Source organism: Heptranchias perlo, chromosome 17, assembly GCF_035084215.1.
Source record: "Heptranchias perlo isolate sHepPer1 chromosome 17, sHepPer1.hap1, whole genome shotgun sequence".
Classification (NCBI taxonomy): domain Eukaryota; kingdom Metazoa; phylum Chordata; class Chondrichthyes; order Hexanchiformes; family Hexanchidae; genus Heptranchias; species Heptranchias perlo.
Window position 1 is genome coordinate 26947866 of NC_090341.1, and position 26084 is coordinate 26973949.

At 40.5% G+C, this 26084-nt stretch overlaps 2 protein-coding genes and 2 long non-coding RNA genes across 6 annotated transcripts in view; 2 read left to right on the plus strand and 2 right to left on the minus strand.

Annotated features, from left to right (window-relative positions):
• Nucleotides 1-598: 598 nt before the first annotated feature.
• Nucleotides 599-26084, minus strand: part of rps23 (ribosomal protein S23) — a 162040-nt gene continuing 136554 nt past the window's right edge. Inside the window, exons 1-4 of one of the 2 annotated variants that reach the window (XM_067998797.1) lie at nucleotides 7792-7891; nucleotides 6786-6945; nucleotides 6011-6131; nucleotides 599-794 (exon numbers count right to left, since the gene is read on the minus strand). In XM_067998797.1, coding sequence (XP_067854898.1) covers nucleotides 648-794; nucleotides 6011-6131; nucleotides 6786-6945; nucleotides 7792-7795 — 432 coding nt within the window. In that variant the 5' untranslated portion in view covers nucleotides 7796-7891 and the 3' untranslated portion in view covers nucleotides 599-647. Of the gene's footprint in view, nucleotides 795-6010; nucleotides 6132-6785; nucleotides 6946-7791; nucleotides 7892-26084 lie in introns of those variants that run through there. The other variant, XM_067998798.1, reaches the window with a different exon arrangement.
• LOC137334198 (uncharacterized) lies at nucleotides 8196-19903 on the plus strand. Its single transcript, XR_010966096.1, has 3 exons — nucleotides 8196-8302; nucleotides 13587-13644; nucleotides 15222-19903. It is a non-coding gene; the product is annotated as an uncharacterized lncRNA (long non-coding RNA).
• On the minus strand, nucleotides 8346-22413 carry LOC137334199 (uncharacterized). 2 transcript variants are annotated; one of them, XR_010966098.1, is made up of 3 exons: nucleotides 21674-22413; nucleotides 11395-11547; nucleotides 8346-10512 (listed from the first exon to the last, which is right to left on the minus strand). It is a non-coding gene; the product is annotated as an uncharacterized lncRNA (long non-coding RNA). The 2 variants fall into 2 exon arrangements; XR_010966097.1 differs by lacking the exon at nucleotides 11395-11547.
• pde12 (phosphodiesterase 12) lies at nucleotides 20955-25123 on the plus strand. Its single transcript, XM_067998765.1, has 3 exons — nucleotides 20955-22426; nucleotides 22956-23034; nucleotides 24166-25123. The coding sequence occupies exons 1-3, from the start codon at nucleotides 21212-21214 to the stop codon at nucleotides 24606-24608; spliced, it is 1737 nt and encodes a 578-aa protein (XP_067854866.1). The 5' UTR covers nucleotides 20955-21211; the 3' UTR covers nucleotides 24609-25123.

Consider the following 26084-nt stretch of genomic DNA (forward strand, 5'->3'; position numbering starts at 1 on the left):
ACCTCCATTCCTTCATTGCAGAGTCAAAACCCTGGAATTCACTATCTAGCACAAGGACTGCAGTTGAAGAAGGTCCACCACCACCTTCTCACGGAAATTAGGAATTTGCAATAAAAATGCATCTTCGCTAGCACCCTCTACATCCCGAGAACCAGATGAAATAAAATCGAACATTTGTAGATTTTATCTTGTTTGCATTTTAAGTTTGGCTCCCAGACTTTTTTGCGTTTGTCACCAGATCAGCAAACCTGAGAGTTTGTGCCCAGGTTATATATTTTCATCTTATCACTAACTAAAAATGGCAGCCACAAGCAGAGAGGGAAGGGATTTCCAGTTCAATGCTTTGCTGCTGTGCCAATCAGATGTGACCTCCCCACAGGCAATAATGATTACTGGACCACTCTCTATACCTACCTCGATGTCACTTCAGAGAACTTATTTGTTTGCCCAGAGGGGGAACAAAAAATCTATAACCCTCAAATAATAAGACCTGGAGCATGAATTTTCAAGTCTCTTCCCATTCAGTCTTAATGATGGACATGTTGCAAATAGAAAGGAATCGATAAGTTCGGGGAATTTTATTAACTTCCGACAAACATTTATTTTAAAATGTTTTATTTTCAATCTTTGTTAATATACTGAAAAATTTAAGATCTTGGTCTCTCCTTCTTGCCTTTGTACAGGGCCAACAGAGATACATTGGCTACTTTGACCACCTTAAAGCGGACACCAGGAATATCACCAACAGCATGGCCCTTACGACCAAAACCAGCAACCAGAACTTCATCGTTCTCCTAAAAAAAGAGAAATTTAGACGTCAGTGAAATAGTTCAAAGCATTTACAAACTAGGAAACATCCAATCTATAATAGTCAGTAGGGATTACTGAATGTTACAGTTCTTGACATTAATACAATACGCGTGCATCACCCATGGCCATCATGAGGAGTTAATGGAAACAATAGAGCTATTAAAAGGATCGGGGAAGAATTTTAAGGTGCGCTCAGTGAAGTGAGTGTTAACAAAAAGTGTGCAAGTTCTTTTGCACTATGGACATATTTCAAGTTGTTATAGTTCACATGCTATGAATAAGACTTAACATCAATAGAGGTATGTAATCTAAGAGGGAGCAATTAGCATAGATCGATTTCCCACTAAACTGCTGCCCACCCAACTTCCCTTCCTGGCCACCATGTTAGCTGATATTGTTAACGGTTCCCTCTCCTCACGTACCCCTCCCCTTCAAATCTGTCATCATCACCCCCCTCAAAAAAAAACACCTTTAACCCCTCTGTCCTTGCAAACTACTGCCCCATCTCCAACCTCCCCTTCCTCTCCAAAGTCCTTGAACGTGTTGTCGCCTCCCAAATCCGTGCCCATCTTTCCCACAACTCAATGTTTGAATCCCTCTAATCAGGTTTCCGTCCCTGCCAAAGCACTGAAACGAACCTTACCAAAGCCACAAATGACATCCTATGTGACTGTGACGATGGTAAACTAACCCTCCTCAACATGGCTGACCATACCATCCTCCTCCAATGCCTCTCCTCCATTGTCCAGCTGGGTGGGATTGCGTTCACCTGATTACATTCTTATCTATCCAGTCGTACCCGAGAATCACCAGCAATGACTTCTCTTCCTCCTCCAGCACTGTTACCTCGAGTCCCCCAAGGATCTATCCTTGGCCCCCTATTTCTCAACTACATGCTGCCCCTCGGCAACATCATCCTAAAATACATCACATTCCACATGCACATTGACGACACCCAGCTCTACCTCACAACCACCTCCCTCAACCCCTCCACTCTGTCTCATCACATTGCTTGTCTGATATCCAGTACTGGATGAGCAAAAATTTCCTCCAACTAAATATTGGAAGACCGAAGCCATTGTCTTTGAATCCCCGCTGCAAACTCTGCTCCCTAGCCACCGACTCCACCCTCTCCCTGGCCACTGAGGCTGAACCAGACCGTTCGCAACCTTGGCATCCTATTTGACAGAGATGAGCTTCCCACCACATATCCGCTCCATCACCAAGACCGCCTACTTCCACCTCCATAACAATGGCCCATCTCCGCCCATCTGCTGCTGAAACCCTCATCCGTCTTTGTTACCTCCAGACTGGACTATTCCAATGCTCTCCTTGCTGGCCTCCCATCTTCCACTCGGCATGAACTTGAGCTCATCTAAAACTCTGCTGCCCATATACTAACTCCCACCAACTCCCCTGTGCTCGCTGACATACATTGGATCCCGGACCGGGAACGCCTCGATTTTAAAATTCTCATCCTTGTTTTCAAATCCCTCCATGGCCTCACCCCTCCTCTCCCTATCTCTAACCTCCCCCAGCTCTACAACCCTCCAAGATCTCTGCACTCCTCCAATTCTGGCCTCTTGCATATCCCCGATTTTAATCACTCCACCACTGCCTAGGCCCTAAGCTCTGGAATTCCCTCCCTAACCCCCTCTACCTTTACAACACTCCTTATAACCTACTTTTTTGATGAAGCTTTTGGTTACCTATCTTAATACCTCCTTATGTGGCTCGGTGTTAATTTTTTTAAATAATAGCTCCTATGAAGTGCCTTGGCACGTTTTACTACGTTAAAAGGTGCTATTATAAATGCAAGTTGTTGTAGTATAATCACATTATCGATAAAGATGAGTCAAAACAGTTTCTTTAGAGTATTAGTTTGACTTTGTATGTGAAGCACATGTGGAATATGAGCTGTATATACAGTACTATTAGTCCGTGTCTCATAACAGTGGAGTATATTAATATAAAGAAAATCTCCAAGATGGAAATTACATGAAAAGTACTCAGAATAGGATTCAAATCTAAAAACAGTAACTGACAGATCAATCTCAGCAGCAGTATAAGAGTAGCTGCCATACGGCCCCTCAAGTCTGCTCCGACATTCAATAAGATCATGCTGATGATCTTTGACCTCAACTCCACTTTCCCACCCAATCCCCTGATTCCTTTAGTCCAAAAATCTATCAATCTCAGTCTTGAATATACTCAATGAGTGAGCATCCACAGCCCTCTGGGGTAGAGAATTCTAAATATTCACGACCCTCAGTGAAAAAATTTCTCCTCGGTCCTAAATGTCCGACCCCTTATCCTGAGACTACGTCCCCTAATTGTAGACACCCCAGCCAGGGGAAACATTCTTTCAGCATCTACCCTGTTAAGCCCTCTTAGAATTTTATGTTTCAATGAGATCATCTCTCATTCTTCTAAACTCCAGAGTGTGTGGGCCCATTCTACTCAATCTTTCCTCATAGAACAACCCTCTCATCCCAGGAATCAATCTAGTGAACCTATGCTGCACTGCTTCTAAGGCAAGTATATCCTTCCTTAGGTAAGGAGACCAAAACTGCACAGTACTCCAGGTGTGGTCTCACTTGGGGAGTACAAGGGGAGTTAAGTTGGGTTGTTACAAGACATCACACCTCAATCTATCTCAGAATGAGGAGTAAACAGCAGCTCTGATCAGTGAATGAAGCAAAGTGAATTTGTTAACCATTACTTCATTGCACCAATCAGGAATTTTTGCCACTGGTCTTCTTTGCGGGAGTAGGTGGAAGCAGGGGCGGCAAAGGGAAGAAGGAATGGAAGTGTGTATACAGACAGCCAAAACATCACAATCTAAGTGAAGAAAAAAAACAGTATCATCTAAAGAGCACAAATTTAATTTGCCGCCAAGCTGAAGCTTTGCGCAAATATGCCAGTTGAAGAATTATGTTCACACCCTAAGAGTACTCAAATGTTCACGGTTATAGGGCAACCTTGTAGTACGCTACCCTACAGTATTAATAGTTACCTCCCTTCAATTTGCAATCTCAGAGATTGAAATGGATAGCAAGGATGGGCAGAATAATTCAGGGACGAGTTGCCCCATGCCACCATGTTGAATTTTTGTTTTGAGTTAGAAGGCAGTGGGTCCAAGTTCCATATTCTTCCTTCAACCAACACCATTGAAAACAGATGCATTCATGAATTTGCTGTGTGCAAATTGGATGCTGCACTTAACCATCTAACAGTGGTTGCACTTTACAAGTGCTTAGGAATGCCCCTACGACATATGGGGTTACTATAAATGTAAATTAATTCTTTGTATTTGCATCTGCTCACAACAGCAATGCCAACAAGTACCAAGGGAGTGGGCACAAAATAACTTTTAGACCCAGTCTTTATTGATCTGCTTTTTATGCTATTACGGGGGCACAAGATTCTCAATTCACCCCCCCATCTAATTTCCAGGCTGCAGAATTACAAACGAAAATATTATTACTAGCTCTGACGAAGTTTTCGACCTGAAACTTTAACTGCTTTTCTCCACAGATGCTGCCTCACTTGCTAAGCTTCTCCAGCATTTTCTGTTTTTATTTCAGATTTCCAGCATCTGCAGTATTTTGCTTTTGATTTACTATAAACAAGTTTTATTAAACAACTTTCATAATTCTACTTTCCCTACCATTAATCTTGCGAACCTGTTCACTTATTTGGATACAGGGTGAGGGCCTGAGGGAGAAAAGCCTCCTTGAATGACCATCAGAAGGGATACTAAATCATTTTAATCATTCTACAGGATGTGACATCACTGGCAAGGCCAGCATTTATTGCCCAATTTTAGTTGCCCTCGAGAAGGCTGTGATGGATCTTCTTGAACCGAAGCAGTCCATGTGTAAAGATACTTCCACAATGTTGTTAGGTAGGGAGTTCCACGATTTTGACACAGCAGCATTGAAGGAACAACAATATGTCCTATGACTTGGAGGTGATGGAGTTCCCATGCACCTGTTGCCTTATCCTGGGTGGTGGTGGTGGTCATAGGTTTGGGAGCTGCTGTCAAGGGTGCCAGGCATCCTCGGACTTGCTGCAGTGCACCATGTAGATAGCATACACTGCAGCCCCTCAGTGGAGGGAGGGGCTGCCTATCAAGCGGACTGCATTGGCTGGTGTAAACCTTTGAGAGTGTTGTTGCAGCTGCACCCATCCAGACGTTGAGAGTATATCACACTCCTGACTTGTGCCTTGTAGATGGTGGCTTTGGGGAGTTAGTGCGCCACTCGCCACAGAAAACCCAGCCTCTGACCTGCTCTAGTAGCCACGACATTTATGTGGCTATTCCAGTTTCTGGTCAATGGTGACCCCAAGGACGTTGATGGTGGGTGACCCGGCGATGGTAATGCCGTTGAATGTTAATGTTGGTGAGGCCTTCTCTTGTTTGAGGTAGTCATTGCTTGGCACTTGTGTAGCGCAAATGTTACTTGCCACTAATCAACCCAAACTTGGATGTTGTCCAGATCTTGCTGTATGTGGACGTGGACTGCTTCATTTTCTGAGAAATGCAAATAGTGCTGAACACTGTGCAATCAGCAGCAAACTTCTGGCCCTGTTAAGATGACAGTTGGGCTTAGGACGCTGCCCTGAGGAACTCCTGAAGCTGTGACGATTGGCCTCCAACAAGCACCTTCCTTTTTGCTGGGTATAACTCCAGCCACTGGAGCGTTTTCTCCCTGATTCCCATTAATTTTGGTTTTACTCTGACTCCACCTTTGTTTACGAATAGTATGTCGAAATAGGATATGATAAATATAATTTATAGGGCAAAACCTAAAAACTTGCTTAAAACAATCCACAAAAAAGTAACGTGAAATTTCACTGTTCTATGGCAGGTCCCATTATTTTTCTTGCACTTATAGAGGTTGGGGTTCTTCAACTTCATCAGTTTGAAGAATTAATCAGTTACAGTCAGAACAAAAACTGGAATGCTCATTTAAAATAGAATTCTGTAAATAAAAATTGCTGTTGCACATTCAGCAGTTCTAAAGAGGACTGGAAATGTGGATAAAATGCAGTCTGATATAAAACGTTTCATTTCATTATACAATGCATACAAGTGCAAGTAACATACAAAATAAAATGACTAATTTCCATTCACAGCATTAGTATCAATCGGTACTGTACCAATCAGTTACTTGCTAAAAACATGACTGCTCACCTCAATGAAATTCAAGCAACCATCGTTTGGAACAAAAGCTGTGATTTTCTTGCCATTCTTGATAAGCTGGACTCGAACACACTTTCTGATAGCAGAATTTGGCTGCTTAGCCTCAACACCACTGTATTAAAAAAGAAGACAATTAGTAATGGCCCATATTCCTAAACTCTAACTCCTGCTCTGCATTTGTCCCCTCCCTAACTTGTGAAGCATCTTGGGACATTTTGCCAAGTTATAGGCACTATAAAAGCTGACCAAGGAGGGGCAAATTCATTTCCCAGTGGTTTTCACTTAAAGTAGATGTACTTTATCCAGAATCTAACCAAATCCAATTGATTAAAATCAATGCACAATAGAGCTTTTTGAAAGCAGACATTTCTTTTATATATACACACTAGCAAATTATACCATTTAACAAACAACATCATTCTGTTGCTACAGTGTACTTGTGTATCTCCATTATGGCTACACAGTGTAACTGCTCTGAAATGTTGGAGTGTTCAGGACAATTGCAGATCAGACCTGTTAAGTCTAGTTAAGTGTAATGGTGCGAGGTCACAATTCCTCATACTTTCAGTTATCAGCCATACCATCAAGAAAATGTACCAAAGAGTGGCCAGGAACTTTCCCAGCAAGCAATCGAACAATGCAGCCAGTTACCCCAAGCTACTCTCATGCACATTCTATTAATAATTGAGAAAAGACATGTACAGGAATGCTTCAGGGAAAGATAATTTACAGCAGTCAGTAATGTCCTCAGTTTAAAAATACTTACACTTTTTCCAAGACAATTCCTTTGGCATGGGATGCACCGCCAAATGGGTTGGCCTTCAGGGCAGTCCCCAAGTGGGCCTTCTTGTACTGCTTATCATGCCATTTCTGATCACGGCGAAGGTTGCGTAATTTTCTGGCTGTACGAAGACCACGGCACTTACCTAAAAACAAAATTTTAAAATGTCTACCATTTCTGATTACTAATTTAATGATTTCTATATCGTGAGGCAAAGTAGTGCAAAATATAAACAGCTCAAAAGTCAAGTCTAAGGCTGACATTCAGCCCAATGGTTAAATTCTGTGCGCAATCATCTGACCTATCATTCTCCATAATTTTAATGAAGTAGGTTTCTAGCAGTAAAAATTGTTTATCTTTCCTGCAAAAAGAATCATGCATCACCAAAGTGCTAGCTGTAAAAACAGTGCCAAGATTAGCAATTATGAATATGTACTTGAGTGCAGTGTTTAATTTCATTTGAAGCACCAATTTGATCGATTAATAGATTCGAATTATATTTCCTTAGAAAAGGGACTTAAGTGCCCATTCAGTACCAATTGTCATAGAAATTATGCAGTCTTAATACACAATCTCCACCTCCAAACCGATCAATGTAGGAAAATCCACATTATAAAAACTCCAGCCGTGTCTTCAAGACCCAGAAATATCCCACTCAGTTTTTGATCATATTTCCTTACAAAGCTCTTGTTTTTTTAAATTGAGAAATTTGGGTTCTGATTTTCGTGAGCTCCCATCCGGAGCGATTTACAGCTGGAAAACGATCGCCTGAACCAGGCCCTGGGCCTAAACCCCTGAGGCAGGAACCCACAGCGTGGCAGCTCACACGCGGCGGGTTGACGCATTAATAAAATAAAACAAACGGCCTGAAGCCCCCAGCGGCCGGTGGCGGAGGTTAACCGTGCGAACTCGGTGGGCCTCTCCGAGTGGGAGTTTCAAAGGGCGGATTCGGTGCGAAGCGAGTCGCAGTCGGGCTGCTCTCCACACTCACCCATTGCTGCAGACTCGGCCGCTCAGCAAAAAGACCGGAGCAAGCCTCGCGACGCGCCTATTACCGACTACAAGGACCCCGCCAGCAGTCCTCCAACCGCCTGTCGCAAAAGATTTTAAAAATTATCACCTTTTACTCCAAAATCTGAGAGAAGATATTTTCCTTATTTGAATCAAAATATTATACTCAGCAAAATACTCGTTTTTCACTATTTAAAATGTATAGAACTAGAGATCCCGCCTCCCGCTGCGCTTATTTGGCTTCTCGACGGGAAATCCATCGCTGATTGGTGGATACTGCCGTCAATCACAGGGATTCTTGTTGCTGTGGCGAATTGGAGTCGGCGTTCGGTTTTGGAACATCGCGACTCCGACGTGTTCTGTGCAGAATCGCTGCCGATATTTATCAATGGAAAAGCCTATAAGGAACAGCGCTAAACACTTTCGCTTCTCATTCGGTTTTCGATTATGGTTGATCAGACCGTGCCTGTTATAATGTGGCCATCAGCAAAGTAAGTTGTCGAAATTTTCAAGATGTAAGTTGCAGAAATAAAATGAATTCCAAATATTTTATTACTGTCTTTATATACATTTTATGAATGTGTTATAAACGATCATTACGTGGTTTACCTTAATATGTACAAAGATAAAAGGAAAAACGTATGAACTGGCAATAATATAATTGATATTTTATTCTAAAAAATAGCTTGACCCTTCAGGAACCTTTCGTTGACTATTGTCCAATACAAGATTCGCAACTAACCTTCTGAAAACTTCCTTCGAAGCTAACCGTTTAGATTATCAATCTATTATTGTACATAAAGCATTTCCAAAAGAAGGCTACAAGCAAATGACATACATTGCTGCACTCCATAAATAATATAATGTTCCGTTTTATGTAAACTTCGTTTTATTGCACATTATAGTCACTAAACTGTTTTATATGAACCCAAGCGTCCCCCAGGGGAACCAGTTCTTAAATAAAACAGAAAATGCTTGCATTCCCTCTGTGCCTTGGTCTACACCAGAAATGCTAATGTGACTTTTCTCTTATCAAATGCAACCTTTATGTATCTCCACCATTTCCTGTTTTTTATTTCAGATTTCTAACATCAGTTTTTTTTCTGCATTGTACCAGTTTTTAACTCGAACGTACATTCTAATTATTTTGTGTGTGAAAGGTGAATAAAACTAAGGAGAAGTATTTGCCCGATTCTATTTTAAATCAGCTGCATTTCCCAACTGTGAATTTAATCTGGATACCCAACTGTGCTGCAAAGATGGGACTTTGCCGATCATGAAGGCCAATGTGATTCCTTTAACCTTGTATCAGACAATCTGAAGTGCTCCACTAAGTCAGTGCCCGGACAATATTAGGCAATTCCATGTTCTGAGTTACATTCTCCCACTTGCTGCCAGCACAAATAGCGAGGTTCAGGTAGCGGTTTCACTGCTTGATATGGTACGCAATACGATACGGGAGAGGGAGAACGAATCTCGGGCAGCCACCCAAAAATGGCATTTAAAATCTCTAAGTAGAATACACCTGTGTATGCAGTCTACACCTTAAATATACGTTCTCTTTTTATAAGGTTTTCTCTGTTTATCAAAATTACTAACCCTTTTAGCTCCAATCGAATTGTGCAACATTATCATAGTTGGATATAGTTTATGAAAAAACAAATTCTTCAGATGCTCAAACTCAAAGCAATCCGGGAATAAGACTAAACATGTTTGAACTACTGTGATACTATTTTCTTACCTGGGTCCCCTTGGGGTGGCTCAGAGGAAAGGAGGCATATTTTGTACTGCTGAATCATGTTCACGGTCTCTCAGAACCATTTTTTCCCCCTGACTCTATTTCAATCGATGAACTTTCATCTTGTTCAGATGTAACCTCTATCAACTATCACCTGGCAACATGCTGATAAATATCTCGATAAATATCTTACGGAGTAGTTTTCAGTGGTAAATACTGTAACTGATAAAGTTTCTGCACTTCCAGCAGACATACCTGAAGATTTCATTATTCAAAAATAACTGATCCATAACTTTCTTTGCTGTTTAATACTTGATGTTCCACGCCATGCCATAAACGCAGTGCTATTGTTAGTGTTTTCTCGGTTGTGACTCATTATACCTTTTTGCAAATTTGTAGAACTTTAAAGTAACTTTCTGATCTGCCGTAAGCTTTGAAGAGATGTGAGTACAATTGGCTTCTAAATTCCTGGGTTGAGGAGGATCTAAATCGGAATCTGGGACTTTGCGGGGCTAAGAGTTTCTGACCGGGGTTAGCATCCTCTGATTTCGACCAGCATAATTCCTGCTCCACGGCGAGCTGCGAATTTCCACAGCACTGGATCCGTTTGTTTGCGACAGTTTAAGCCTGAAAAGAGATGAGACAGTCTGCTGTGTTGGAAATCCAGTAATGCTGACTGAAGTTTGAAGCAATTTGCTGAGTTATCCTATTCTACAAAAAGTAAACATACAGTGAACGGATTTATTTGACCGTATGACGGGCAAGCTTTTAATGTTGATGTATCTTCCTAAACTAATTCGATTCTGCATGTAGATAAAATGTTGCAATGTGATATATACGTAAATATTTTTGTAAACACAACTCCAGTACATGCCATCTGATGTCACAAAGACCTTCTGGTTGAATATCACAATCAATTTTTCCTCTTTCACTTGCTTCGCATTTTTGCTTCCATTCAATGGCCTAATGCAAAATAGTAAGAAAAGTTAGGGAGTCTTTTTAATCGAACATAATATAACATCATTTTTAAAATGATCACCTCACTGGAAACATCAGAAAATACTGTATCATATGATGAATTTTCTATTTCGGTATTTAATACAAAATATGACTTAATTCAATTCAATAATGGGTATTGTGGAACACAATGAATATTCCACATAGAATGCACACTGGATCACACAAAGAAGCGCCGGAGCTGTACTCAACAGAGGTCTGAAGAAACTGGTACTATTCAGTAGGACAAGGTAATAAAGGCAACATTCTTTCTGTAGCCCTTTTAGATAAAGGATTTTAAAATTGGTTTTAAAAAAGCCAACAGGCTGTAACGATCACACAGGAATGTGCAGGACCGGAAAAGATCATTGTGATCCATCTGGCCAGTCGCAGTGTCCGGGAAAGATTATATCCCACAATATCCCTCTATCATTTTTTTTTAGGCACTTATCCAATTCTTCCTTAAATTTTCTGCAGCCCCACTGCATCCCTTGGCAGTCTATTCCATACATTCACCACCCTATGGCAAAGTAGTTAAATCTAAACTCTCTTTCCACACTCCCTTTCTAAGTTTGAAGCTGTATCCTCTTGTAGAGTCTGTGTTAACCATATGACATTTATCTTGTCTATTACCCTTTAGGATCTTAAATACTTGAATAAGATCACCTGGGCCTTCTGTTTTCCAGAGTAAATATTCCCAGCTTTTATAGTCTTTCCCCATAACTCAACCAGCAATTTAGTTGCCCTTTGCTGCACCCTCTCCAAAGACTGGATGTGTTTTTCATAATACAGTGACTTAGAGTTGTATATTTTACTTCAGATGGGGTAGGACCAGTGCTCTGTACAAACCTGTAATCACTTCCTGCGATTGTGTTCTATTCCTTTGGCCATACAGCCCAAGATCATATTTATTTTCTTTACTGCTGCCACAGATTGTCCTGATGGCTTTGCCAATCTTATCCACTAGTACTGTACCCCCAAATGACTCTCCTGTGTCGTGTCCTGTAGAATAATACCATTTAGCTTATTTTGCCACAATTTATATCCTGCTGCCTAATATTACTGACACTTTCCTACAAAAAGGCTGTAATATTTACTAAAATGCAAATGGTTTAAAATTGCTAAAGAGTAGAAACTTGAAGACAAATTATATGAAAGGATCAAATAATGTAAGTTTTGTACTGAAATTCAGATTTGCAGTCAAATTCTTAATTCAGTTACAGGTCATAAAAAATACCTTTTAAATCTATATATCCTTCTGAGATTTATAACAACAGGTTTAGGATTACAGTGTGATTAATAACATTTAATTACCATATTTTGTGGAAAATCATGTCAGTTAGTTCAATATACTTAATATCCACAAAAATTAGATTTTTACTTTGACATATTACAAAATTAAACATTTTCAGAACACATTATTTTCCCAAGGGATGCTTTTTATAACCACTCCAGTACTTTACAAATAAAATAATAAATGTAACATAAAAAAATCAATTGGAGACAGATTGTGATTTTATTCTGTTTTGGCTGCACATTAACATTAATAATTTAACATTTTTGTGACAATTGAGAAATTTCTTTGAAGAGTTCAGACGCTTTAGCAGATTTTAAATATATTTTCACAACAAAACTAAATTAAACCATATAGTTCTTAATATATTATCATGAATGGAAATTGTGTTATTGGTGATGACATTATTTTAGTGAGAACACCACTCCCTCTTTTTATTTTTTTTTCTCTTTTCTGTAATTGCCCTTGTGGACACTATCCACGAGAGGGGAGATGGGTAATCTGCTTCCAAACTTCCATCTATGCCAGTCTTAAATCACTCATGAAGAGGAGCCTTGGAATGATTCTTCCTTCGAGTGAGGAAGTGCTTGGTTCCCACTTTGTGCCTCCCTATGGCAACACATTAGTTTGGGAATTTGAGGTTAGAAGCAGAAGATTGTGAGCATGCATCTACATCCCAGTACTACATACAGGGGGAGGTTGTTAATAGTTCATCCAGTAGTTAATATCATGAAACGGTGGTCTTACAGAAGTAAACAAAGATTTTTTAAAAATATATATTTCAAATATATTAATGTTTTTGTACCTCTACTACAATCAATCTTCATTTAAACATATACTTAAAATTCCAGTTTGCATTTCTGAGACATTTTTCAGCAGTGTCTGTAGTGTGTATAAACACTTTCCCATTCTGGTATGCCTGCTTCTGTTAGCCAAATTCATGGTAATTTATAATAGAAGCATATTAACTGATTTAATGTGTATTAATAATACATTAATCTTACGTGAAGTTGATTTATCCTGCACATGCATATGTACTATATCAAACAGTTGTGAGCATTGATTTAATCACACCTTATTTAAGTACTGAGAAAATCTGCTTGAAGGACCCTACTAATAGTCATTAAGTACAATTAAATACACAGCATTTTGATAACACTGTATTGTCACAGTGGCTGAACCAATAGCAGTAAAGAAGGATTACACACATACATCACAAAATATGGTTAAAATCTAAGGAACTGAAATGTTTAAGATATAACTAAATAGTAATAATGAACTTTATGTAAAATGTTTTCCTAAATTGAGGATAAGGTTGAAGACTGGTAGACTTCAATTTGACAAGACAGCATGGACATACATTCACAGAACTAGTAAACCATACAGTTATTGAGTGCCTTGTTAATTAAAGGTAACAGAATGAAACATTGATTTTGAATATAATTCTATGGTAGAGACATTCCTTCTAAAAGGAGAGAGAGAGAGAAAAGAGAAGAGAAAACTGGCAACTTCCAACTCAACCAATTTGAATTACACAGCCTGTTGACACTGGTGGTGATTATGAGCATGCTTCAGACTCTCTGGACAGAGGTGGATGTAAGGAAAGATTTTTTTCAGGTCTTTGTATATCATACTGTATTATCTGTATGAAAGGACAGTTTCTGAACAAGTAGTGAAAACTAAATATAATTAAATTAAAACTGATAGTACTATTTCTTAACTCTTTACATTTTGTTTGTACTTTCAGCTGAGCATCCATGATACTATCACTCGACAAGTTGGCCCATGCATTTTCAAACATTCAGGTATGATGGAACTTTATTTCTCAAATGCGGTTCAAAATTATATATTTTAATAATAAGCAAGCAGTAAGCAAATTAAGGTTTTCATACATAATTATTTTTAATCACTGGATTTCAAGGGCAAGTTTAGATTGTGAATAATAGTCAGAACTTAACTGTTAGCTTGTAAAGCTACTAAACAAATGAATTAACTTCGAAGAAAGAAATAAGTCAAGAATAATGGTAAATGTAGAGTTCGTTCATAGTAATGATTAAACAACGAAAATAGATTGTGAATAGGACAGTGCATAGCTCTGTATTTAGGCTTTGATTTCACATTACTGAATACTGTTGCACTTCAGATTAGGAGGAAGCCATCATCCAGTATTTTCTGAATGGTGTTTTTTTCCCCCTCCCTCCCTTACCTCCACTGTTGTTGAAAATAGTGCAGTCAAATCCTGTTAAATATGAGACGAGGTTCTCAAAATCATGATTTCTATAGACTGATTTGTAATGCTTATAATCCTTTTATTGGACTGAAATTTAAACAACAATTTATTAATCCCTTGCCTCTTCAATGAATCAGTGGGAAAATGCATTGCTTGATGCAGTAATGTGCCATATAGACCAGAAAGGTCTCAAGTTTGATCCCTGAAATTTGCTGGATTAGCTGATCTCAGTATGGTAGCACTGTGGTGCCACGATTGGTTTTAGTATCCATAATCTCATTTAGTCTAAAGATCCAGCATAATTTTCAGTGTTTTGGAGAGTGTTCCAGACCAGATTAATGGAGTAGGTCACTCAGCATCTTAAGAATACATTTTGGGTATAACCCTTTGTCAGTGCTTCCCTGTTTTCTTACCTTTTTTCCTTGTGTGGGCTTTTTCTATGTCTTTTCACCAGTTAGCAATTTACAATAATATCTTCCCATTACCTCACTGAGATTATCTTTCATATCATATTATCTAACAGTTTTCTACCCAGCACTTTGCATTTTATTCAACCCATTAATTTCCCCTCTATGATTGGAGTCTCTATTGTTTCTCCCCCTTTTCTCACCAACTCTACTAAAGTGATTGCTTATCTTTCAGTTTTCAGTTCTGATAAAAGTTTATGTCCAAAACACAAACTGTTTTTTTGCTTTACAAAAGGCTGACTGATCTGCTACTTATTTCCAGAATTTCCTATTTTTGTTTTAGATTGTCTTTCTTTTCCTTTGTAATGGAGCAAGAGTTACTGGGTATTTCCCCATTCGTTGATCATTTAAACAAAATTATTCTCATTTGTGCATGAGAGAAAAGAGAAGAAAGAACTTGCATTTATATAGCACCTTTCATGACCTCAGGACACACTAAAGCATTTTACAGCCAATGCAGTACTTCAGAGGCATAGTCACCGTTGTAATGTCGGAAATGCAGCAGCCAATTTGCGCACAGCAAGCTCTAACAAACAGCAATGTGATAATGACCAGATAATCTATTTTAGTGATGTTGGTTAATAAACATCCACAAATTACTGACTGAACAATGTTTAACAATGAGCGTAAATAAAGCGGAGATCTTATTTTGTAAACTCAATTTCCTCCTTTTGATTGCCTGTAGAATGCCCTGAATTCTTCTCCATCTTCCATTGTCTTACCAGCTGAAAGCCAGCATTGGACGAACCAGCTGCCTTAATATTTGCAAGAGAAGCTCGGAGGAAACCCAATTCATGTGGATTACTTACCCAGTACATTTCCAGCCCAATGAGGAAGGAGGCATTGCTGGTCTTGGTTCTAGGGAATGAGATGGGCCAAGTGGAGCAAGTGTCAGTGGGGGAACATTTAGAGAGCAGCGATCATAGTATCATAAGGTTTAGAAAAGCTACGGAAAAGGACACGGACCACTCTAAAGTAAAAATACTCAATTGGAGGAGGGCCAATTTCAGTGGGATGAGAACAGATCTGACCCAGGCAAATTGGAATCAAAGATTGGCAGGCAAAACTGTAATTGAACAGTAGGCAGCCTTTAAAGAGGAGATAGTTCGGGTACAGTCTAGGTACATTCCCAAGAGGAGAAAGGTAGGGCAACTAAAGCCAGAGCTCCCTAGATTTCAAAAGAGATAGAGTAAGATGAAACGGAAAAAAGGGGCGTATGACAGATGTCAGGTTGATACACAAGTGAGAACCAGGCAGAATATAGGGGAAGTGAAAAAGGAAATAAGAAGGGCAAAGAGAGAATATGAGAATAGACTGGTGGTTAACATAAAATGGAATCCAAAAGTCTTCGATAGGCATGTAAACAGTAAACGGGTAGTAAGAGGAGGGGTGGGGTCGATCAGGGACCATAAAGGAGATGTACTCATGGAGGCAGAGAGCATGGCTGAAGTACTAAATGAGTACTTTGCATCTGTCTTTAACGAGGAAGATGAAGTCAGAGTCTCAGTAAAGGAAGATAAAGGATGGGCTAAAAATTGACAAAGAAGAGGTACTAGAAAGGCTAGCAGTACTTAAAGTAGATAAGTTAAGTGCCAGGCAATGACCATCTCCAACGAGAGAGAATCTAACCACCTCCTCTTGACATTCAACGGCATTACCATGCCGAATCCCCCACCATCAACATCCTGGAGGTCACCATTGACCAGAAACTTAACTGGACCAGCCACAGAAATACTGTGGCTACGAGAGCAGGTCAGAAGCTGGGTATTCTGCAGTGACTCACCTCCTGACTCCCCAAAGCCTTTCCACCATCTACAAGCACAAGTCAGGAGTGTGATGGAATACTCTCCACTTCCCTGGATGAGTACAGCTCCAACAACACTCAAGAAGCTCGACACCATCCAGGAAAAAGCAGCCCGCTTGATTGGCACCCCATCCACCACCCTAAACATTCACTCCCTTCACCACCGCACACAGTGGCTTCAGTGTGTACCATCCACAGGATGCACTGCAGCAACTCGCCAAGGCTTCTTCAACAACACCTCCCAAACCCACGACCTCTACCACCTAGAAGGACAAGGGCAGCAGGCACATGGGAACAACACCACCTGCACGTTCCCCTCCAAGTCACACACCATCTCAACTTGGAAATATATCACCGTTCCTTCATCGTCGCTAGGTCAAAATCCTGGAACTCCCTACCTAACAGCACTGTGGGAGAACCTTCACCACACGAACTGCAGCGGTTCAAGAAGGCAGCTCACCACCACCTTCTCAAGGGCAGTTAGGGATGAGCAATAAATACTGGCCTTGCCAGCGACGCCCACATCCCATGAACGAATAAAAAAAGTCACCTGGTCCGGATGGGATACATCAGAGGTTGCTGAGGGAAGTAAGGTGCAAATTGTGGAGGTATAGGCCATAATCTTCCAATCATCCTTAGATACAGGGGTGGTGCCAGAGGACTGGAGAATTGCAAATGTTACACCCTCAAAAAAGGGTGTAACTATAGGCCAGTCAGTTTAACCTCGGTGGTGGGGAAACTTTTAGAAACGATAATCCGGGACAGAATTAACAGTCACTTGGATGAGTGTGGATTGATTAGGGAAAGCCAGCACAGATTTGTTAAAGGCAAATCGTGTTTAACTAACCTGATAGAATTTTTTGAAGAGGTAACAGAGGGTAGATGAGGGCAATGCAGTTGATGTGGTGTATATAGACTGCCAAAAGGCGTTTGATAAAAGTGCTGCATGGTAGGCTTGTCATCAAGATTGCGGCCCATGGAACAAAGGGGACAGTAGCAGCATGGATACAAAATTGGTAATTGACAGGAAACAGAGAGTAGTGGTGAACAGTTGGTTTTCGGACTGGAGGGAGATGTACAGTGGTGTTCCCCAGGGGTCGGTGATGGGACCACTGCTTTTCTTGATATATATTAATGACTTGGACTTGGGTGTACAGGGCACAATTTCAAAATTTGCAGATGACACAAAACTTGGAAGGGTAGTGAACAGTGAGGAGGATAGTGATAGACTTCAAGAGGACATAGACAGGCTATTGGCATGGACGGTCACGTGGCAGATAAATTTAAAGCAAAAAAATGCAAGGTGTTGCATTTTGGTAGGAAAAATGAGGAGAGGCAATAAAAACTAAAGGGCACAATTCTAAAAGGGGTAAAGGAACAGAGAGGTCTGGGGGTATATGTACACAAATCATTGAAGGTGGCAGGGCAGGTTGAGAAAACGGTTAAAAAAGCATACAGGATCCTGGGCTTTATAAATAGAGGCATAGAGTACAAAAGTAAGGACATTATGATGAACCTTTATAAAACACTCGGCCACAGCTGAAGTATTGTGTCCAGTTCTGGGCACCGCACTTTAGGAAAGATATGAAGGCCTTAGAGAGGGTGCAGAAGAGATTTACTAGAACAGTTTCAGGGATGACTGACTTTAGTTACATGGATAGACTAGACAAGCTGGGGTTGTTTTCCTTGGAATAGAGAAAGTTGCATGGAGATTTGATAGAGGCATTCAAAATCATGAAGGGTCTAGACAGAGTAGATAGAGAGAAACTGTTCCCATTGGCGGAAGGGTGAAGAACCAGAGGACATAGATTTAAGGTGATTGGCAAAAGATCCAAAGATGACATGAGGAAAAACCTTTTTACACAGCGAGTGGTTAGGATCTGGAATGCACTGCCAGAGGGGGTGGTGGAGGCAGATTCAATCATGGCCTTCAAAAGGGAACTGGATAAGTACTTGAAAGGAAAAAATTTGCAGGGCCACGGGGATAGGGCGGGGGAGTGGGACTAGCTGGATTGCTCTTGCACAGAGCCGGCACGGACTTGATGGGCCGAACGGCCTCTTTCCATGCTGTAACCTTTCTATGATTCTATTTTAGAATCCAGAACTGAGCAGCACTAAGTCATCTCTACTAATAGTGAAATTACAATCAGTGCACAAGTGAAAATAACTTCCATGTGCACTACAATAGCCACCATCACACTGGTTATCGTAGCTTTGCCCAAAAGGAGACCACTGTACGATATTTTATTATTTTTTATTGCTGTCACATAATAATACAGTAAAACTGTGGTAAATCTATAACTAGTTTTCCAAGAAAGGATACTATGGATCTGAATTCTTGCCACCTCCACCCGCCCCCATCAAATTTCATTCCCTTAGCTCTTGATGATGATTTGATGACTGAAGCTGGAGCACAGATTCATGAGAGCGACTGCCCTCCCGTACCTTACTCAAGTGACTAATCTTAATGAGCCTGGACAGGAAATGTAAGCTTAGCAGGATTTTTGACCATGGGTGCATCACAGTCAAGCTTGATACAGTCCCCACCTGATGTTCCCATATACATGCAGGGATCACTGGATATCAGTCAGGTTGATTTTTCGCTTCTTCGCCTGGGAATGTAGAAGTCAGTTGTATGCATCTTCAAACCACCACAGCTGAGATCAGCTGATTTTGCACAGATCACTGATTAAACATGGGAGCTTCATGATCTCACCAATGAATATAACTGAGATTTTGCCCAGTGAGGAAATTGTGGGAGCAAACCAACATCCTACCACCCCGTGGTAAAACAACCCAATATGCTGACTGTGATCTGCTTACCCTTGAAGCAAATTAAAAGTAAAGCTCTTAAACTCTTAGTAGCTTCCCTGATTGTTCAATAGCTAAGCCATACTACTGGCAAGGTGCTAGGTTGGATCACTGGTCTGTGCTGAGTTAGCTGATCTCACCTGGGGCAGTGCAGGGGCAATACAGTTGATCTCAGCACTTCTGAAATAGGCAGGCAAAAATCCACCAAGGTTCTTGATCTCAGGGAATCAATACCTTCAGGAGAGGGGGTTGGGAGAAAATTGGCAGAGAAAACCTGACAAAAATACTTAGTAAACTACAAAGAATTAATTACACTTGAATATCAGAGGACTAACATTTCACATCTGCGCTTGTATCTATTAATAGCCCTATACCTCTCTGTGGCCGGAAAAGACACATGCCATGGGACTCCACTTATAATCTTTTAGGATGGACATCTTTGATAAGCTCATGTTTTAGACTTAAATTCAGGCTTTAAGTTTATTTGAATGGGCATTACATAGACAATCGATTGTGCTAATCCAATATTATTTTGATTTCTTAATTAATAGTCTATCCAGCCTACAGATCTTAAAAGTTTTACCATGTTTATAACAAGGTTTTACGAACAATTAACGTGCTGAATTGTTAGCATTGTCTAATCTTACCTGAGTACTGAACTCCATGATTGTGTGAAATGATATAAACAGCAGTGTGTCAGTTTTCACTTTGTAATATAATATTGCAGTAGAATTTAACATTTAGGAATAAAGAAGCAAATTATTACATCTTTGAGTCTTTGTAAACATTCTTGCCCTAGATTATATCAGCTTTCATATCTAAGATAATTTCATGGGTGACTTTCAACGTCCCATATTTTTTGAGAGTGCCTATCCTTGCCTTCAGTAATGTGCTTGGGTAAACAAACACAAAACCCTGTTTGGTAATTGCTTTTATGTCCCCATAAGATTACATTTCATTCTTCAGAAGTGGTAAACTATCATAGCAGGCTTTGTTTAAAGTTTAAAATATGAAACAAATTTCTTAAATGAACAATTAACTAGCAAATAATCTAACAGTGATAAAATACACTATAATATTTACAGTGGTGCATATTTTACCTAACTCCTTGAGTAGCTCTCATAAAAGATTGCAACTCTAAGAACTAAACTAAGCTTTGGTAGATAATTTTTAAAAATGAACAGTATTTCACTTTTTCAGAAATATCAATTTGTTTCTTTTGAGATTTTCAAACTGCCTCTTGGCTCTTCTCCCAATCCCCACTTGGTGCATCTTGGAGCCAATTCAACTCCAAAGGAACCAGACCCAAGAAGGGGGACTGTAGAAAAATATATTTTGCATGAGGTACAAAATAATGATTATTTAAAAAAATTAGAAAGGCAATAGAAAAAAAAGCAAATAAAGGAAAGCTGCAAATAAAGAACAAACAAAAAATGTGGTCCTATCACAGAAACTAAAAATATAAACCTAACTCGTCCAGTGGTCAATGGAGCATAACATCAGGCAACCCAAACCCGTCCATTTCCACTAGGCAGGTTAAGTTAAAATCGGGGCCAGAAGCCATCAGACCACTCTCACATAATTAGTTTCTCACATATGTGAGTTTTCACACACAATAGAGAGACAGGTAATTTGCCTCACAAGATCAATAGGCAAAGGATGAATTAGTCATGCAGGAACACAAATCTTAGAAGGTGGCAGGACAAGTTGAGAAGGCTGTTAAAGAAGCATATGGGTTTCTGGGCTTTATTAATAGAGGCATAGAGTACAAAAGCAAGGAAGTTATGTTAGCTCCACCACAGTGGTGGAAATAGGCAGGCCCTCTCTAGGTACATGTTCCTTGTACAGCACAGACTCTGGTTAATCGTCTACAAAGAACTGTGCACCGCACTTTCGCCATCTTAGGGTATTTTCCAGTTTCACTCCACAGGCTTGGATATAATAATTTAATTTATTTGTGATGGGCCAGCCGACGTCTGTACTACTCGAGCCCGATATCTAGTCAGGAATGTGCTGCTGAGCGCTGCTCTTTGACCCACGCTGCCGTGGTGACTGAGCCCATGTCTGGCCTGTTGAGCAGCGCTTACCGGTTTTTCCAGTGTCCGAGGTTGGTGCGAGTTCGTGTGTCGTTCTCCTCGGGTCCAGGTCCCGGTCCCGGACAGCGTGGCAGGGCCATGCAGAAAGCGGTTGTCCGGTGTGTCCCAGACGAGACCAAACTGACCATCTCGTTTCGTCTGGGCGGCGGCCAGAGGCACCTGCAGCGGGAGCAGAGCGAGAGCCTGCAGACAGCGCTCGCCCGCATCGCGCACAATGTGCTCAAAGCTCAGGCCAAGCCCAGGAAAGGCAAGAAGGCGGCGGCCGAGGCCTTAGCCCAAGCCCCGGCGCTGCCCGTGACTCTGTACCAGGGAGAGCAGCCGGTGTCCGGGGACACGAGTAACGCAGAAGCCTGGCAGGAAGGCGCCGTATTGCAGGTGGGAGAAGCGCGGTACCGAGTGGAGAGGAACCCGCCGACATTGACGCACCTCGAGTTACCGACCTCCATCATGGCCGGATTCCCAGTCTGCCCTAAGCTGGAAATCGAGTTCGGGGATTTGGCCGAGTCGTTGTTCGAGTGGCTGAAGGAGGAGGCCTGGGGCTGGGAGCCGGTGGGCACCGGCAGAGTCTTCATCCCGAACAACAGCCACATTGGCCTAAAACTGAAGCTAAAATGCACCCCGGGCAACGGGCAGAGATACGGGGCTGCGACGGAGCTACAAAGCGCCGGCGCCGTGGAGGCCGGGCCCGGCACTTGTACCTTCGACACTCGCCATTCGTTCACCTGTCGGGCCGTGGATGAGGCGCTGCTCCGGGTGGTTTCTTACAACATCCTGGCCGACGTGTACGCACAGACCGAGTTCTCCAAGAGCAGCCTGTACCCTTACTGCGCGCCTTACGCACTCGAGGCCGATTACAGGCAGAACCTGATTAAGAAAGAGCTCAGCGGCTACAATGCCGACATCATCTGCCTCCAGGAGGTGGATAAGAATGTGTTCGCGAACAGCCTCTCGCCGGCCCTGGATGCTTTCGGTTACGGGGGAGTGTTTCGGATCAAGGAGAAGCAACACGAAGGCCTCGCAACTTTCTTCAGAACCTCGAAGTACAGACTGTTAAGTCAACATGATGTGACCTTCAGTGAGGCTCTGGCTTCCGACCCCTCGTACTTCGATCTTTTGGAGAGGATTTCGGCAAATCCAAATGTTAAAGAAAAGGTGTTGCAAAGATCAACCACTTTCCAGGTACTTAAAATATGTTTTAGGCGACTGTATTTCAGCCCTGCGAAATGACACTGTAGTTTTAGAGATTTCAATTTTAGGATATTAGCCAGTCTGTGGTGGGAAAATTAGTATTTCTATTTCTCTTGGGAGCAAAATATTGGTACAGTCTGCTTGTAATGATTTAAGGGCATTTTTTGCTCTCAAAATTTGAATGAAGCAATATTAACGCAGCCCAAGTGGGAATTTTGTGCTAAACGAATTGAATTATCAGTTGGTTAAGTAAGAGCTGCAGTATAATATCAGTCACATACAAATACAGTTTGAATATATGCTGTAAACTATATTAAGATTAATGTACATGAGAAACTTTAAGAATACAAAATATATCTCCCATTTTCAAAATTTTTGTGCAACCCAAATTAATGCTGGGTAATTAAATTCTAAACGGCTGAAATCCCATTAAACATTTTGCTTTCTTTACGTTAAGTACTTGTTCGAACAATTCACAGAGTTAACATTATCAGCCTTAAACACTGCTATGTTTATTTAGGTTTGTGTACTTCAGTCTATTAAAGATCCATTGAGGAAGTTGTGTATTGGTAATACTCATCTTTACTGGCACCCCAAAGGTAAATTTTACATTTAGAATTATGTGGTGTTTCCTTTGTTTTCCCTCTCCACTTTTTTTGGGAATGTATCTCACCTCTGCTTGGCATTAACCTCCCCATTAAAAATTGTTGAATTGACTAATTGTGAGGCTGTCCTACTACTCCATGATGGAATGTGTCATAGTTGCAGTTTTTAAATCTGTTCTAGAATAAGCTATCTTTTAGCAGTGTTGTCACTAGACTTTGTTTATTTATTGGTATCAAGATGGTAAAGGAAAAATTGCACATAAGCCAATATGTTTCTTGTGTGAAAAAACCTAGAAAATGCTGGAGTTACACAGTATCTATAAAGAAAAGAAAAATGTTGGTGTTTCAGGCATAGTCCTTCATCAGACTGCTGAGTGATTTTCATATTTCCAGTAGATACAATGTTAAAAATTCACACATCCGTGAGAAGTTAGTGAAATCCTTGTGAGAAATTGACTGCCGTGCAGCTGCATGAAAATGCCCTATGCCCACTATATTATTTTATTTTATTGGAATCCATGTGACAACACTGCTTTATGTTGTGAAAATTGCATTTTAATTAAACCATAAAGGGACAAATTTTCTTATCTATTCCTGCCACCTGGGTGCTGGTTACATACAGCACACCTGAAGTGCATGATCTTAAACCCTCCTGCATTTGACTTTGCACTTGGAAATCCAACTCATAGCAGGCCAGATAGGGGCTGATGAAAGGAACTTGGCCATGTCTTAGACATCTGTGTAAGAGCACTGCTTTTTAGCATAATGAATTAACTCGTTGACTAATGAATTTTAATTTCAGTCCAGAATTGAACTTAAACTTGTAACCTCTGGTGGGAAGCTTAGTACTTCGATAGATCCTGGGCTAGTCAGTTCTCTTAACATTTTAATGCTGTCATGATAATGGACTGGTTGGTATACTCACAAATAGGATAAGAGCTGCTTGATAGCACAATGATTCTTCTGGAAGTCTCCTTTTAATGTTAAGTTAAAGCAGCAGTTTAGTGGGGCAGCCGATAGAGGACACCTGCAATTTGCTAATCATAATCTGTTGGCTATGTTGTTAGATCATTTTTTGTCAAACTAAATGTATTGATGTAGCAAGATTTATATTTCTTTTTTCAGGAGGACACATTCGTCTTGTTCAGATAGCAACCGCCTTTCGTCACCTTCAACAAGTTACCACGGAGATTTACCCTGATACACCAGTAATTTTTTGTGGTGACTTTAACAGTACCCCAACTACAGGCTTATATGACTTTGTCACCAAGGGAAGCATTTCCGCTGATCACCCAGACTGGACTTCAAATGGTGAGGAAGAACGATGCAACATGTCCCTTACTCACTCGTTTAAACTAAAAAGTGCTTGTGGAGAACCTGCTTACACAAATTATGTAGGTGGCTTCCAAGGTTGCCTGGACTACATTTTCATGGATATGAACATATTTGAGGTTGTTCAGGTTATTCCTTTTCCAACTCACGAGGAAATCACCTGTCATTTGGCTCTGCCAAGTGTTTCACATCCATCAGATCATATTGCACTTATCTGTGATCTGAGATGCAAATAAACCACGATGACCTGTGGTTGTGGTTCTGCTTTACTTGCTAATGAAGATAATACTTGTGGAAGCTTAAACACAAACTTCTGGAAGTAAACAGGTGTATCAGCATCTGTAAAGAGAGACAGGTTGTCAATGTGATGGGTGTTGACCCTTGTTCAAAACTGCCAGATGCTGACAAGCCTGCTGTTCCAGCATTTTCTGTTTATTTTAGATTTACAGCATTTGTAGTTTCTTTTTCAAAACTGTTCGGTCTTAATACAATGCAGTAAATGGAATGGATCAGAATGACAAAGCAGGACAAACTATAACATTAATATTTAAAAAGCAAAACTGGAACATGATAACTAATTGGCACCTGGCAGGATTTGTACATGTATGCATGCAGAAACAGTTCACATCTTACTATACTGTAACTGAAGCAAAGTATTACTTGCATAAAATTATGCAGATTGAAGGTGGTTTGTAAGTACAACAAACAAAAATTGGAAACAAACAAATAAATAATCTCAAATTTCAAGGTAGCCAAGAGATCCAGCAATTTATGGCTTGGAATACCAGAATATAACGTGGTTGTGATTTGAAAAAATTATGGAATTTTCATATAATTAAACATTGCACAGGTCAAAGATCTATCACCATCTGGCAGCTAGTGCAATTGGTAAAATCTGAGGGAGACACAGTATAGTGCCATCTGAACTATAAATCAAAATAATGCTTTTAGTCAGGAGTGTTGTGTGCACTTGTGAAAACTGCTAAATTTAGGTTCCAAATATAGAAAATGAAATTACATGATAATTAAGCAAAAACATAAAGTATTTTCTTAATGCACATCATGTTAGGATGCATCAAGGTTATTTGAACAAAATTCAAAACAACCTAGCCTCATATGAATCACTAATATTGGAGGTTCTTGGCACCCTACTTTCAAAAAGGTTATTTTGAGAGGAGTGAGAGAAGAGTATCAAGAATGGTTCGGGGCCTTAGCACCAATGAAGACACATTCATTGAACTTCTCTTTAGAGAAAGAATAATTGATTCACAGGGGGTGCAGTTCATCTTAGACAATAGCGCAAAATGGGGACAGTGAATTAGCCGCCTGTTTTACACTCCAAATGGAAAAGAAAATAGGGCGGCATGTAAAACAGGCTCCCGCTTTGCACTACCACCCAAAACACAATTCACTCTTGTGGAGAGGACTGAATAATGTAAATATATTTATTTTAAAAACTTTCACACCGAGATTACAGTGCACAGTTTTGGTCTCCTTATCAGAGGAAGAATACACTTGCTTTAGAGGGGGTGCAATGAAGGTTCACGAGATTGATTCCTGGGATGAGAGGGTTGTCCCATTAGGAGAGATTAAGTAGAATGGGCCTATACTCTTGAGTTCAGAAGAACGAGAGGTAATCGCATTGAAACGTATAAAATTCTGAGAGGTTGATGCTGAGATGATGTTTCCCCTGCCGAGAGTCTAGAACTAGG

Bases quoted from the DNA above. Each gene is read 5' to 3' on its own strand.
- pde12 (XM_067998765.1), top strand. From the start codon at position 21,212: ATGTCTGGCCTGTTGAGCAGCGCTTACCGGTTTTTCCAGTGTCCGAGG. The intron at 22,427-22,955 runs GTACTTAAAATA...ATGTTTATTTAG, and splicing joins AAAGATCAACCACTTTCCAG to GTTTGTGTACTTCAGTCTAT. The intron at 23,035-24,165 runs GTAAATTTTACA...TTCTTTTTTCAG, and splicing joins TCTTTACTGGCACCCCAAAG to GAGGACACATTCGTCTTGTT.